At 44.6% G+C, this 16,769-nt stretch overlaps 1 protein-coding gene across 1 annotated transcript in view; it reads left to right on the top strand.

Moving 5' to 3' along the window:
- The window catches only part of LOC143987178 (putative deoxyribonuclease tatdn3-A), a 41,518-nt gene extending 25,078 nt beyond the window's left edge, over positions 1 to 16,440 (top strand). The window contains exons 7-10 of the mRNA XM_077485751.1: positions 2,270 to 2,325; positions 7,044 to 7,156; positions 13,937 to 14,017; positions 16,285 to 16,440. Coding sequence (XP_077341877.1) covers positions 2,270 to 2,325; positions 7,044 to 7,156; positions 13,937 to 14,017; positions 16,285 to 16,428 — 394 coding nt within the window. The 3' untranslated portion in view covers positions 16,429 to 16,440. The remainder of the gene's footprint in view (positions 1 to 2,269; positions 2,326 to 7,043; positions 7,157 to 13,936; positions 14,018 to 16,284) is intronic.
- Positions 16,441 to 16,769: the final 329 nt, after the last annotated feature.

Consider the following 16,769-nt stretch of genomic DNA (forward strand, 5'->3'; position numbering starts at 1 on the left):
ATGTGAGCTTGTTGGCAGAAAGTCCAACCGTGTGTATGCTCCATCGAACATTTGTTGTCGGACTTTCCGCCAACAAATGTTGGCTAGCATGTTCTCAAATTTGTGTGTTGTCGTATTTTTCGAGCATATACACAAGTCCATCGGACAAAAGTCCAAAGTTCGTAATTGTTGGCCAACATTTCTGTGACTGTGTGTATGCAAGACAAGTTAGAGCCAACAACCTTTGAACAAAATTCCACTGTTTTGTTGTTGGAAAGTCTGATCATGTGTGCGGGCATTAGTCTCCGTTCACATGTTAGCAATCCAAATTGTGGACAGAATTGCCAAGATTTTCCCCCAATTCGAAATAACGGCAAATCGTGAGACGCTTGTGCGATGCCATTACTTTTCTATGGCACCCCAATTGCAGCGCAATTTTGCCAGACGAATTACGGTAAAATCGCACAAACAAAACCGGACACCTGTCGCCCAAAATAAGTTCCTCCTGTTGAGTGACCCTACAGTAAGCAGCTTGCTATGAGGTCACCCGAGCCGAGCCACATCTCCCTGTGTTCATTCAGACATGGAGCCGTGGCCCCGGGTTTGCCCCCCTCTCTCCTTATTGGCTCACTGACTTTAAGGCCCCTTTCACATTGAGGCGGGTTTCAGGCACTACATCGCTAAAAATAGCGCCTGTATAGCGCCTGAAAAAAACTGACCCCTTTCACTCCAGTGTGAAAGCCGGGGGGCTTTCACACTGAAGCGGTGCACTAGCAGGATGGTGAAAAAAGTCCTGCTAGCCGCATCTTCACTGCTCCTAAACCGCTCCTACCCATTGCAATCAATGGGGCAGTGCGGCCATACCACCGTCAAAGTGGCGCTGCAGTGGCACTTTGCGGGTGGTTTTAACCCTTTTTCGGCCGCTAGCGGAAGTTAAAACCGCCCTGCTAGCGGCCGAATACTTTGCTAAAACGACGGTAAAGTGGCGCTCAAAATAGCGCCATTTTACCGCCGACGCCACTCCCGCCCCAGTGTGAAAGGGGCCTTATTGCCAGAAGTGGGAGCCGATGACGCTTCACTGCTATCAAAGCCAATGAGAAGGGGAGTCCCAGACAGCCGAGTCTCTTGTTCAACATCACTGGATCGAGATGGGCTCAGGTAAGTATTAGGGGGGCTGAGGAGGGCTGCTGCACACGGAAGACTTTTTATCTAAATGCATAGACTACATTAAGATAAAAAACCTTTTGCCTTTAGAACCACTTTAAGAAAGGTTTTCTCCTTTCTAACACTAAAGCAGTATTAAACCCAAAACCAACAATGTAATATATTGCAGGTTACAAATCATGTGGAGGCTGCATCAGTTTTCTTTTCTTATGCCCCGTACACACGAGCGGATTTTCCTTCGGAAAAAACTTGGATGATTTTTCCAACGGAATTCAGCTCAAGCTTGGCTTGCATACACACGGTCACACAAAAGTTCTCTGAACTTTCGACCACCAAGAACGCTGTGATGTACAACACTACGAGGAGCCGAGAAACTTAAATTCAATGCTTCTGAGCATGCATCGAATTGTTTCTGAGCATGCATAGGATTTTTGCGCATCGGAATTGGTACAGGCGATCAGAATTTCCGATCAGAACTTTTTCCGTCCGAAAAATTGAGAACCTGCTCTCAATCTTTTGCTGGCCGAAATTCCACCAGCAAAAGTCAGATGGAGCATACACACGATCGCATTTTCCGACCAAAAGCTTGCATCGGACTTTTGCTGGCGGAATTTCCGATCATGTGTACAGGGCATTAGGCTTTTCTCTCTCTGTTTCCCCTGGTGATCTGGTCAATAACACACCTTTTGTATCCTCTCTGGATGAAGGAGCATAGGGGGCACGTTTGGACAGCAGTATTGTCAGTCTGGGGGGAGGGGAGTGTTAGATGTACTAGCAGATTGAGATACACAAACTGAAACCAAACCCCAGCTTATGCTGCAGTTACACAAGTAGTTACAGCAAACTTCTTTTATCTTTTGGGATAAAGATTTTACATAGATAAATAAAAGTTGATTATTGTAAACACCCCTGTCAGTGGTAAATGGTTTGTTTGAATGCGCTAACTGATACATTTTTCAGCCTGTTGTGCTGAAAATCAACAGACTTACTGGCTGGATCACAAGGTCAAAATAGAGGAAGCCTAAAAAAGAAAATGAATGCGATAACATCTGCGAATTGGTAAGCTGCAATATAATAAATGTTTTCTTTTAGGTTTAACGCCACTTTAACATTTTGATTTTGACAGAAATGTCCATTCTCGCTCAGCTGGAAGACAAACAATAGCGTTTCTGAAAGAACAAGGTAAGATTTACAGACTCCCAGTCATGTTGTATTTCAGGGGTAGGCAACCCCCAGACACAGAAGCCTCTTTTGCCGGCACTCGACTCCCTCCCCATCAGCAGATCAAATTTCAGAATACCCCACTCCGCACCTACACAGGGGGAGGCACTGTGCCCCACACATTGTAAAAGATGGGAAGCATTGGTTCTCTAACTTTGCTGTAGCGGCGATTGTCAGCTTTTGTGATGGGGAAGAGATTGGGTCCAGTTCTGCTGGGGGGGGGGGAGGTCCGTGTTTCCAGGAGGAGGACTGTCTTGGCCACTGCTCAAGCCAATCACAGTTCTGTTAGCCCCGCCCACCATCCGGAGGAAGATGAGACGCTTGGTTGCCTCTACCAGTCTCAGAAAGAAGGAATTTCACTGATTGAGAAAACCACAATCAGGTGACAGTTTGTGGAATTACTGTTGAGCTTCTGGAAACTTTGTTGAAATTATTCCTGAACCTTTGTGTCACTTACTACTGAACCCCGGCACTCTGTGTCCCTTTAAGCCACAGCCAGTATTCAGCGCAATGAAAATCACACCCGCATTTTTTCTTAGCTGTGGGGGCACAACCTATGATCCTGCACACAGGCCCACTGCTTTCAGAAAATACACCTGACCTGAGCTCATCCTTGCACATCCATTCCAGATGCTTGTATGTGACATCACATACATCACATACATCACATACATCATATACATCATATACATCACATACATCACATACATCACATACATCATATACATCATATACATCACATACATCACATACAAGCATGTGGGCTGGATGCGAGAGGTGGATCAGCAGGATAAGTGTGCCAGGACAGGTAGAGGTGTCTCATCTCTATTTCCTTTCACCATTCTGCATATCACGCATATCATAGATGAGAAGAGGGTACAGCGGTGGAGCAGATGAGCAGGAGGGTACAGCGGTGGGGAAAATGAGCAGGAAGGGTTCAGCGGTGGGACAGATGAGCAAGAGGGTACAGCAGTGGGGCAGATGTGCAAGGAGGTACAGTGGTAGAAGAGGTGAGAAGGGGGTTCAGCAGTGGACAGAGGAGCAAGGGGGGTTCAGTGTTGGGCCAGATGAGCAGGGGTTTAGTGTTGGGGCAGATGGGAAGGGTGCTCAGTGGTGGGACAGAAAAGCAGGGGGTAGAGCAGTGGAGCAGATGTTAAAGAAGGTGTATTGGTGGGACAGATGAGCAGGGGGTTACAGTGGTGGGGCAGGAGAGCAGGGGTAACAGAGGTGGGGCAGAAGAGCGGGGGGTACAGAGGTGAGACAGAACATTGGTGTGGCAGATGAGAAAGCAGGTTTACAGTGGTGGGGCAGATGAGCAGATGGGTTCAGTGTTAGGACAGATGAGAAGGTAATTCAGTGGTGAGAGAGAAGAGCATGGGGATATAGCGGTGGAGCAGATGTGGAGGGAGGTACAGTGGTGGGGCAGATGAGAAAATGGGGTACATTGATGGGGCAGATGAGCAGGGGGGTTACAGTGGTGGGGCAGATGTGCAGAAGGTACAGTGGTGGGACAGAAAAGCAGGGGGCTACAGTGAAGGGGCAGATGAGCAGGGGGTTACAGTGGTGGGACAGATGAGCAGGGGGAGGTTCAGTGTTGGGCCAGATGACAAGGGGGTTACAGTGGTGGGAAAAATTAGTGGGGGGTTCAGTGTTAGGGCAGAGTAGAAAGGAGGTACATTGGTGGGATAGATGAGCAGGGGGTTACAACTGTGGGACAGAGGTGCAGGGGAGTACAGAGGTGGGGCAGATGTGCAGAGGAGAAAGGGGGTACATCGGTGGAACATCTGAGCAGGGGTTACAGTGGTGGGGCAGAAGAGCCGAGGGTACAGTGGTGGGACAGATGTAGCGGAGGTACAGTGGTGGGGCAGATGAGAAAGGGGATTACAGTGGTGGGGCAGATGAGCAGGTAAGTTCAGTGTTAGGACAGATAAGATGGTTAAGCGGTGAGAGAGAAGAGCATGGGGGTACAGCGGTGGAGCAGATGTGTGGGGAGGTACAGTGGTGGGGCACATGAGAGAAGGGGAACATCGGTGGGGCAGATGAGTAGCGGGTTACAGTGGTGGGACAGATAAGCAAGGGGGTACAGAGGTGGGGCAGATGTACAGAGGGTTATAAGATGGGGCAGATGTGCGGGGGAGTTACATTGGTGGGGCAGATGAGGAAGAGAGTACAGTGGTGGGGCAGATGAGGAAGAGAGTACAGTGGTGGGGCAGATGTGCAGGAGGTTACAGTGGTTGAGAGTGTGAAGTTGACATTTTTTTGTTATAAAATCAGCACGCTCAATTTCTTTGGGAAAAAAAAAATGACACACTGTGCTCAAAAGGTTGCTTACCCCCTGTGGTATTTCATTATTTTATTTTTGACACAGCTTAATAAAGTGATAGGAAATGAAAGGTGTTTACTTTATATTTTTATTATTTTTGACAAAATACATTACATTATAAATTAATACAATTAATTGGTATTGCTTATCATATTGCATAGAACAGATAATAACAAAAATTGGGGAATGAATAACAAGAAGTAATAATAACTTTAGGGTACAATATCTGAAGTTTGATATCCCACTACCACCCAACCCAAGTGGGATCATACTGTAGGCGGAGGCTGGTCACCAAATATTCAAATTTTTAGGAATGAAAAGAAGAAGAAGAGGAGTCTATAATAAATTTGATATCTTGGTGTATCATATAACGCTCTTCTTTAAGTAATTGGAGGCTCTTGGGTTGTTTATCCAAACTTGCCATTTTCTTTTTTTTGAAGATAGTGATAGAGAAATTGTTGAATGCTAACATCGATTTGTATTGGGCTTGGGTGTTTAGTCTAAAGCCCCATACACACTATTGCCCTGTACACACGGTCGGACATTCTGACGACAAAATCCGTCTAAATTTTTCCGACGGATTTTGTCTTGCATACACACGGTCGCAAAAAGTTGTCGGAAAATAGATCATTCAGAACGAGGTGACCGAGAACCACGTACGACGGCACTATAAAGAGGCCGGTAGCCGATAGCTTTCGTCTCGTAATTTATTCTGAGCATGCGTGCCACTTTGTGTGTCGGAATTGTATACACACAATCTGAATTTAAACAATCGGATTTTGTTGTCGGAAAATTTGAGATCCAGATCTCAAACTTTGTGTGTCGGAAAATCCGAAGAAAAAAGTCAGATGGAGCCCACGCACGATCGGAATTTCCGACAACACAATCCGATCGTACATTTTCCGTCGGAAAGTCAGACTGCATATACAGGGCATATCAGATTTTCTGCTGATTTTTATCTTCGGATTTACCAAAACCATGTAGTGCAAGGGCCTGCCTGATTGCATACAAATTGAAACTCCTAAGGTTTGACCTCATATTATATGGTTTTGGTAAATCTGAAGACAAAAATCAGCAGAAAATCTGATAGTGTGTATGGAGCTTTATAATGACATTTGACAAGTTTGGAACTTCTGTGCATTTCCATTATTGGCAATGGTAAGTCTCGCTGCTATCAGGATATGTGATACTATTGTTCTATAGCAATGTGGGTATACACCGTATTTATCGGCGTATAATATGCGCCGGTGTATAACACGCATCCCATGTTTAGTAGGGAATTTTATGGAAAAAAACTTTTAGGAGGGAAGTTTAAGAGAAACAAACTTACATTTAAATGCCCATCAATGCAGCCTTATCAGTATCCATCTGCAGCCTTGTCCAGTGTCATTGCAGCCTTGCCCCAGTGTCATTGCAGCCTTGTCATTGTCGTTTTGCCCCAGTGTCATTGCAGCCTTGTCATTGTCGTCTTGCCCCAGTGTCATTGCAACCTTGTCATTGTCGTCTTGCACCAGTGTCGTTGCAGCCTTGTCATTGCCATTGTCATTGCAGCCGTGTCATTGCAGCCTTCCAGTTTAAATATGGCGCAGCAGAGATACACAGAGCGGGATGTCCTGTGTATCTCAGTGGCGCTCGGCTCCTCTGGCAGTCCCGCCCTATGATGGACATAACACAGGTCTAATGGCGGTGGCGTGACTGTGCGTGACTGTGAGCGGAGCCAAGAGGAGCCGAGCGCCGCCGATATACTCATAGCCAAGTGTACTCAGCTAGGCTTGGCTCCTCTCAGCTCTGCTCGCAGTCATGCCCACTCCCTGTGTTATATCCATCATAGGGCGGGACTGGGCGTGATTGCGAGCGGAGCCGAGAGGAGCCAAGCCTAGCTGAGTACACTCGACTATGTGTATTTCGGCAGCGCTCACACCGCTCACAATCAGCGGAGATCGGCGTATAACACGCACCCACGATTTCCCCCTGAATTTAAGGGGAAAAACTGCGTGTTATACACCGATAAATACGGTTTCTAGATTTAATCCTAATAAATCTGTTGCCGTTGTCAGTTCTGTCAAATTACCTGTAAGTTCTGCAATAAAGGAGGAAACTGAGTTCCAAAAACTTGAAAGATTCTTGCATGACCAAAGAATATGGCATAGGTTTCCCACTAATTCCTCACACCTCCAGCAGATGGGAGAAGTGGAAGGGAATATTTTGGATAATCTATAAGGTGTCCTATTCCATTCGTTAATAATGTTTTGTGAATTATCCCAATGTTCTATGCATGAGGATGCTGTACTAGTGATCTGAGGAGGGAGAAGTTTTAATGAATGTTCATGGTGATATATTCCTGTATACATTCTAGGTATCGAGAAAGCTTTGCTACACAATTTTGCTGGCCGCTCTTCAGCTGCCTTGGAGGGTGTGAAGGCTGGGTACTACTTCTCCTTTCCCCCTGCAGTTACGAAAAATAATCAGGTAAGATATTATTATAGATGTTAATTCTAAGCACAACCATGGCATCAAACCATGCACCTGCTTCTGCCAAGAATAGTATAGGATTTCCAAATCCAAAGCAACTGCATAGCCCTGTGTGACCTACACCCATAATTCTGACTAACACAGGTGATCAGAAGCAGAGCCGGTGCTACCACTAGGCAAACTAGGCAGCCACCCAGGGCGCAGCCATGGCCAGGGGGACTCTGGGAACCCAAATGGGGGACTTTGGGATTCTGATTTAAAGCTGTGTTAGGGGCCCCAAAATTTCTGATGACTGCTCTGTTCCCCACACAGTGTGCCGATGTTCCACAAACCACTGCTGGATTGGAAGATGTCAGCTGGAGACGAAGCCGTCTCCTGCAAACTTCAGCAAATTCCTGAAGAAGAGGTATCCAGCCAATGAGGTGCTGCGAGCAACATCACTTCCCCCCAGATCCTTGTACAGGCTGCATTTGGAGCCTTGTTTTTGTGGAGGGGGGGGGGCGGTGTAAGTAGCTGGTCTTGCCTAGGTCGCAAAATAGTCTAGCACCAGTCCTGATCAGAAGTCTCTCAGCCTATAGAAATAGATTATATTCTGTGGCCCTAATTTCTGCTATGGACACAGTTTTATGGGCCTAAATGTGTCTACAATCTCCTACAGCTATGTACTATGAGGGCCTACTGGACTGGTGGATATGCACTGAGTGGATCATTTATGGAACTTTGCACTTCATGCAAATAATAAAACCCTCTTCATGCTGTAGTGCTACTTCAAATACCAAAAAAATGATGTCTATATTTTAATAACAAGAGGCTGCTATTATAAATGATCCCAAATAATGGAAACTACTGTATAATATTTGAAGATTGACCAATAGCCACAAACATATGTCCAGTACACTAATAGAAATATATGATCCAATCCATTCAATGTGCAAATTCAGTTTGATAAACTATCTGTATCCAAGTAATATATACACTCCCCGGCCACTTTATTAGGAACAACTTGCTAGTACCAAAATTCTTTGTGGAATAGATTTAACAAGGTGTTGGAAACATTCTTCTGAGATTTTGATCCATATTGACATGATAGCATCACACAGTTGCCGCAGATTTGTCATCTGAACCTCCATGATGCGAATCTCCCATTCCACTACATCCCAAAGGTCCTCTATTGGATGAGATCTGGTGAGTGTGGAGGCCATTGGAGTCCAGTGACCTCGTTGTCATGTTCAAGAAACCAGTGGTGAGATGATTTGAGATTTGTGACATGGAGCATTATTCTGCTGGAAGGAGCCATCAGAAGATGGGTACACTGTAGTCATAATGGGATGGACATGGTCAGCAACGATAGGCCATGGCATTTAAACGATGCTTAGTTGGTACTAAGGGGCCCAAAGTGTGCCAAGAATATATCCCCCACACCATTACTCCACCACCACCAGCCTGAGCCGGTGATACAAGGCAGGATGGATCCATACTTTCATGTTGTTTATGCCAAATTCTGACCCGACCATCTGAATGTTGCAGCTGAAATCGAGTCTCGTCAGATCAGGCAACGTTTTTCCAATCTTCTATTGTCCAATTTTGGTGAACTTTTTACTATTCGTTCCTTTTCCGTAAGGGCAGATGAACATATTGCCAGGATTAAGGCTGGCGATATCAAACACAACCTGCCTAGGCACTATCGAAAACATCATAACCAAGATCCCAATGGTTCCCAATTTGTCATTATTGACAAATACACCCCCCCCCCCATTGAGAGGGGGTGCTATGACCAGGGGTGTCTCACATTTAGAAACGTACTGGATATACCAGCTAAAGATCCACTCTCCTTCTGGCTTAAACATAGAGTGGGATATTAATGCTTTTATTATCAAGGCTAACACATTTTTTATCGTGTTTGGCACACCTAGGTGCAATCGATACTTTTTTCAATTTTTTTCCATTTTCTTATATTTACCCTTTTTTCTATTCTCTTATATTCAATTTTATCACCCCTATTTTATTAAGTTGTGGTAAATATTATTAATTTATTTTAGGCTTTGATAATATTTATATTATATCTTTTATATGACTTAATAAATATGATTGTACTGTTTATACATCAATATGTGCCACCATTCTGCACACCAGCTCTGAGATATATTAGTTTTATTAATTAATTTTCTCCTTTTTGTATATTTTTTTTTAATAGAAGTCACTTTCATAGAATATTGTTCAGTAATATTCCCTATTTTTGTTCAAACCACGTAATTTCACAAATTGAACTATCTGCGTCACCCTTTAAAATGGACACTACGGTTGTGGTCAGTATTATACTACAATTCGGTGCTTTTTTCAAATTAATTTTTGGTTCCTTTTTTTTTAAAATATGTCCACTAATAAAGATTGTTTTTTATTTTGCAGTCACTCCACCTGACTGCTTATATGGCTATGTGTTAGTGTCAGCGCTTGTATCATCATCTATGTCGTATGTTCAGATCGTTTTTCTCTGAGATATTGAGTCCATTCTTTAACCGGAAATGACCTGCTAACCATCTGGACATACTTCCTGTGTTTTAAAATAAGGCTTGAAACGCACACGGCGGCCCGATCTTGCCCAAATACCGGACGTGACCTCGGAAATGTCAGCAATTGGTGTCAGAGCTGCTGTTCATTATGGCGGGCTCATATAGGGCTATATAAAGACAGTAATTATCATGGTACAGCACCCCAGATGATGCCTATTCAGGTGAAACGCGTCGGATTGTTATGCTGATCTGGTTACTGTCTAATTTGAAGCGCTTGTTTGTAAGTGCAATTCTTATGTTTACAACAATAAATATTCCTTACGGAATTACACTATGTGCCCTGTTCTTCCTCTCTTTTCCTTTCATGGTTGGGCTTATTTGCCCATTTATTTTATTTGCCTTATCCATCGTTTCGGAGTGTTTGCCTGAAGACCATATCCACACAGTGAGCCTGATTTCCCTGGTCATCCTGTAAAGCCTATTTGACCCATCAGATGTGTACCTGTATGAGTCTATCTTTTCTGGTAAGTGACTGGTGCTTCTGGTGGCAGATCTTTTATGTTACCTTTGTCACATTTTAGATGGCCACTCAGGATTTCTGTGACTGTTACCCACTTGTGTTTTGAACTTCACCCTTTTGGACTACATTTGGGACTTGCTTGTGTCCCATTTTTTGGGGGGGGTTTACACTTTGGACATTAATTTCTCATGGACTATATGTAACTATTTATATTGTATCTATTCATATGTCAATTTTATTTTTGATATTGATCATTACTCATTTAGCACTGCACATTTTCCATATGCATTTTTGTTTATTTTACACTTTTGTGCTGGCTGCTATTGTGTAGACAGTGCTGTATATTTTTGGTATTTGTTAAATTTTGGTGAGCCTGTGTGAATTGTAGCCTCGGTTTCTTGTTCTTAGCTGACAGAAGTGGCACCCGGCGTGGTCTTCTGCTGCTGTGGCCCATCTGCTTCAAGGTCCGATGTGTTGTGAGTTCAGACATGGTATTCTGCATACCTTGGTTATAACGAGTGGTTATTTGAGGTTACTGTTGCCTTTCTATCATCTCAAACCAGTCTGCCCATTCTCTTCTTTTTTGTCCACACAACTGCCACTCACTGGATATTTTCCCTTTTTCGGACCATTCTCTATAATCCCGAGAGATGGCTGTGCGTGAAAATCACAGAAGATCAGCAGTTTTTGAAAAACTCAGACCAGCCCGTCTGGCACCAACAACCATGTCACATTCAAAGTCACTTAAATCCCCTTTCTTCCCCATTATGATGCGCGGTTTGAATTTTAGCAAATTATCTTCACCAGGGCTAGATGCCTAAATGCATTGAGTTGCTGCCATGTGATTGGCTGATTAGTAAAACAGGTGTACCTAATAAAGTGGCCGGTGAGTGTATAAACTGAAACTGCTTCGTTGTAATGCCCATATTTAAAGCGGGAGTCCACCGGGACTCCGCGTTTTTTTTTTTTTTTTTTTAAAGCCAGCAGCTACAAATACTGCAGCTGCTGACTTTTAAATAGTGACACTTACCTGTCCAGCGCGCCCGCGATGTCGGCACCCGAAGCCCGATCGCTCGCTCGGCTGCCGGGTCCCGCCCCCATCTTGGGTATGGGAATCAGGAAATGGAGCCTTTCGGCTTCATTTCCCGGTTCCCTACTGCGCATGCGCGAGCCGCGCGGCGCAATCCGGACGGTCCCCGCTGCCTCTGGGAGCTGTGTGTTTCCCAGCAGGCAGCGGGGCACTTGCTGAAGGGGGCGGGCGCTTGCGGAACGGGGGCGTAACCTACGCCCGTTCCGCAGAGAGCTAGCCCGGAAGTGGGTGCAGTTACCTGGATTATCCAGGTAACTGCACCCCCCTCCCCCCTGAAAGGTGCCGATTGTGGCGCCGGAGGGGGGGGGGATTCCGATGAGCGGAGGTCCATTTTAGGGTGGACCTCCGCTTTAAACACCCAGTAAAAGTTTATATTCAGTGTTGGCAGCATGATCAAACAACTGACATCTGTTGACCTTGGCATGGACCCCCTTGGGATATCTTCTACATCTAAACTCAGTGCCCCTACGTCGTTATAAAAAGTATTTAACAGTTCATTTGCTGGATGCTGCCCGGGCATGTACCCCTGACCTATGGAAGCTCACTACCTCACTGACCTTAGCAACACCTGGTTGCCATGGACAGCCGTCACTTGTACGTCTCAATATACCGATGGTCTCTTAATTTAGTTCAATAGAACCCAATGCATGGCTGTGTGCTGTGACCTTCTATTTGCCTGCCTTTGAGGAGGGGTGCAAATGAGGCGAAGTTCTCCACCCCTCCCATCCCTCTATTCCACCCCCCGTGATTCTAATGCTCCCCCAATCCCCCCCCCCGTCCTTATCTCTCCCCTCCTTTTACCCCCCTTTTTGGTCCTCCTTTTTGCTTGGCCCCCTCACCTGGGGGGCGAGAGAGGGCCCTTTTTGTTTTTGTTAAACTAGGGAAAATTACTCATTGGGTGATGTAGTTTGTGTTTATTGTTAGGTTTTTAGGGGGCACTACAACAAACATCTATTGTGATACCTGATCCACATGCTCCAGGTTGTTGTTTTTGCCTTTTTCTATTGGGCATGTGCAAGCTGCCAGGTCTATCTGAAGTATTTTATTAGCTGTTGCCCAGAAGTCTATCTCTTTTACTTGGAATGTCTGGTCTTACGTAATTACTGTGTTATAACATTGGAAATGTATGTCTGGAGTATCTTTGTTGGAACCTGTATTGTAATTGCACAATTTACTAAATAAAAAATGAAAAAGAAAAACTGTGTCCAAATCACATGCAAAAAAAAAAGAAACGTGAGTATGAAACAGTGGCACCACATCCTAATGTGAAAAAAAAGGGGATGATTTACTAAAGGCAAATAGGCTGTGCACTTTACAAAGTTACTTCAGAGCTTAGTAAATGAGCAGAAGCTCTGCTGACTTCCATCATCCAATCATATGCAAGCAAAAATGCATTTTTTTTTTAAATTTTCCTTGTACATGATTGGGTATTTCTCTGCAAAGTGAAGCTTTCTCTCATTTACTAAACTCTGGAGCAACTAGCAAAGGTATGAAGGCATTAGACACACCCCTGCCACGCCCCCTTAAAGGAAAATTATACAAAAAAAGATAAGTCAGAACTGCAAAGTGCACAGTCTATTTGCCTTTAGTAAATCAACCTCAAAGTGTCCTCCTGTGGTTTCCAGGGTGTGGGGGTGCTATTAGGATTAATGCATAGCTCCCAACTGTCCCTGATTTCGAGGGACTGTCCCTGATTTGGAACAAAGTCCATCTGTCCCACTTTCCTCCTCATTTTTCCCTCATTTTGGTCTGATCTATATAGTTGTATATAAAATGCACTTTCTATTTTTTTTTTTTAAGTGTTCCCCAATAGTAAGCCTTTCATCCTATTTCTAATTCGTTGCATTTGTAAATTTCAAAAGCCAGTATAAAGTAATAGTAGTGGTTAAAAAAGCACTTTGTGGCGCTCCAAAGTGTCCTCCTGTGGAAAGCACAGGAGGACACTTTGAGGTTGATTTACTAAAGGCAAATAGACTGTGCACTTTGCAGTTCTGACTTATCTTTTTTTGTATAATTTTCCTTTAAGGGGGCGTGGCAGGGGTGTGTCTTATACCTTCATACCTTTGCTAATAGGTGTCCCTCATTCCCATCTCAAAAAGTTGGGAGGTATGGGATTAATGCTACCCCCACATAATCTCCTAAACTTCATTGTGTTTTTGGTGTGAGAAGGCGCGCAATTACACGCTTTTCTGCAGTCTGCACTAATATGAACCCAGCCTAAGGGCCGGTTCACACTGCGAGCCGCGGCGAGGCGTCTCCGACTTCCTCGCCGCGACTTGCAGGGGGGGTCAGCGGCGACTTGCAGAGGACTTCTGCATAGAAGTCAATGCAAGTCGCCCCCGAAGTCGCCCCGAAGTAGTACAGGAACCTTTTTTCTGAGTCGGAGCGACTCGAGTCGCTCCTCTCAGAACGGTTCCATTGTACTCAATGGGGACGACTTGCGGGAGCGAGGCGAGGCGAGCCGTGTCGCCTCGCCTCGCGCCGCAGTGTGAACCGGCCCTTACTGTGCACATTGCTCTTTTGCCATACTTTGGTATAGAAGCCTGCTAGAGATCAGATCTGATTAATATGGCCAGCCTTGCTGCACCTCTCCATTTCAATTCTAAGCCATGATTAATAAAAGTTACTAATTGTTTTATGCTTCATTGTTTCTCCAGAGAGAGAAGCTAATAAGACAGATCCCAATGGAGAACATCTGCTTAGAGACAGATTCACCGGCCCTCGGACCAAACAGAGAGGTAAGAATAAAAAATATATTTACTTGAAGCATACACATTTCTCAGAAGAAGTGAATATACATTTTTTAAAGGAAAACCATAATTCTTTATTCTTTGTTTTTTTTGTTGTTTTTTTACATTTAAAGTGGTTGTAAAGGCACAAGGTTTTTTTGCCTTCATGCATTCTATGCATGAGGGTAGAAAACCTCCTGTGTGCTGCAGCCCCCCCAATACTTTCCTGATCCCCCTCTTGATCCAGCAATGTCCACTAAAACCTTGGCTTTCCGGGGACTCACACTCCTCATTGGTTTTTGGCAGCAGCGGGAGCCATTGGCTGGGAGGGGGTTAAACATCTAGAGCGATCAAAGGGCTACATGTATGTTTTTGTGTAGTTTGTGAGGTGCTTTCACTAAGGGATCTGATGAATTTTATTCCCCCCTTTGCAAAAAAACATGTAAGAGATTGTAATCCTTCCATTCACTATCCAAAACTAAAATAAGCGTGTATCAAATGTGCCAACTTAACTGATGTTCCCAGAATACCTTTATTTATTTCTCTTATATAGTGCCATCAATTTATGCAGCACTTTAAATATACATTGTACATTCACATCAGTCCCTACCCTCAAGGAGCTTACAATCTAAGGTCCCTAACTCGCATTCATACATACTAGGGACAATTTAGACAGGATCCAATTAACCTACCGGCATGTCTTTGGAGTGTGGGAGGAAATCCACGCAGGCACAGAGAGAACATGCAAACTCTAGGCAGGTAGTGTTGTGGTTGGGATTCGAACCAGCAACCCTTTTTACTGCTAGGATGAAAGTGCTACCCACTACACCACTGTGCCACCCATGCCTTGTTAATATCACCAAGACCGTTTTAGGCAGTGGGGCAGCAAAGAGCTTTGACTGGATGAAAAACAGAAGTCTTGAATAGGGAAATTATGTCCTGTATGGTTTTCAAGTATTAGCATTGCTTCTAACCAAAGTGTAAGCTTAAACTGCACACAAAACTGGAGTGGATGGGCGCTGCGGGTCAGAATCACTGATTAGTTTCTGTAGGAGTAGATTTCATCTTATTCTGGAAGTTCAGCTTTAGAATGTCTTGCACATTGAGTTCCTGACATACACTATATTTTCAAAAGTATTGGAAAGTCTGCCTTTACATGCCCCAAACTCGCTCATCCATACGTTTTATGGACCTTTTGTGCACTGGTCCAAATCATTTGGTGGAGGGGGGATTATGGTGCGGGGATGTTTTTCAGGGGTTGGGCTTGGCCCCTTAGTTCAGTGAAGGTGTCAACATACCAAGACATTTTGGACAATTTCCTGCTCCCAACTTTGTGGGAACAGTTTGGGGGTGGCCCCTTCCTGTTCCAACATGACTGCGCACCAGTGCACAAAGCAAGGTCCATAAAGACATGGATGAGGGAGTTTGGGGTGGAGGAAATTAACTGGCCTGCACAGACTCCTGACCTCAACCCGATAGAACACCTTTGGGATGAATTATGCCGCGTACACACGACCGAATTGTCCGCATTACGCTGGACAATTCGATCGTCTGTGGGCTCCAGCGGACTTTTTCATTGTAAAGTCCGGCGGACTTAGAAAGTAGTTTTGACTCAAAATTTGTCCGCCGGATTTGGCTTTCAGCGGACAATCCGTTCGTCAGTGTGCTAGTCTGGCAGACTAAGAATGATGCATGCTCAGAAGCAAGTACGAGAAGGAAGCTATTGGCCATTGGCTATTGAACTTCCTTTTTCTAGTCCCGTCATACGTGCTGTACGTCATCGTGTTAGAAATCGGCGGACTTTCGGAGTGTCCGTGTGTGGCCAAGTCCGTTCGTTAGAAAGTCCGGCGGATTGTTTGCCGGACTAAGTCCGCCGGACAATTCGGTCGTGTGTACGCGGCATTAGAGTGGAGACTGTGAGCCAGGCCTTCTCATCTAACATCAGTGCCTGACCTCACAAATGCACTTCTGGAAGAATGATCAAACATTCCCATAGACACACTCCTAAACCTTGTGGACGGCCTTCCCAGAAGAGTTGAAGCTGTTATAGCTCCAAAGAGTGGGCCAACTCAATATTGAACCCTACAGACTAAGACTGGGATGCCATTAAAGCTCATGTGTGTGTAAAGGCAGATGTCCCAATACTTTTGACAATATAGTGAATATAAAGAAACCACTGAACACTAGTCCAAACTGACATATCAATTTTATTAGGATCTGGCTGTATGCTATGACTGAAGCTCCATAGATCACACTGCACTTTGTGTTTTCTTCAGGAAAGAAATGTCCCATGGAATATCCACATCCCCTGTGAATATATTGCTCGAGTGAAAGGTCTTTCTCCGGAGGCAGTTTGCGAGGCAACAGCACAGAACGCCCTGCGGCTCTTCCATAAAATGAATTACAAGTTGAATAAATAAACTTTCGTCAAATCTGTCTTCATATTTATTTGTAACATCTAGGTCAGACTTTTTCAAATAGGGTTCCTCCAGAGGTTCCAGGGGTTCCTAGAGCAATGAGCAATTCCTGCCTCTGAAATAAGTACAGGCATACCCACTTTTAAGTACACAATGGGGTTTATTTACTAAAGCTGGAAAATGCAAAATCAGGCTCACTTCTGCATAGAAACCAATGAGCTTCTAACACCAGCTTGTTCTATTAACCACTTAAGCCCCGGACCATTTTGCAGCCAAAGGACCAGGCCCCTTTTTGCGATTCGGCACTGCGTTGCTTTAACTGACAATTGCGTGGTTGTGCGACG

This window comes from Lithobates pipiens, unplaced genomic scaffold (assembly GCF_037356315.1).
Source record: "Lithobates pipiens isolate NorthernLeopardFrog02 unplaced genomic scaffold, aLitPip1_a1.2 Scaffold_18, whole genome shotgun sequence".
In the NCBI taxonomy this organism is placed as follows: Eukaryota; Metazoa; Chordata; class Amphibia; order Anura; family Ranidae; genus Lithobates; species Lithobates pipiens.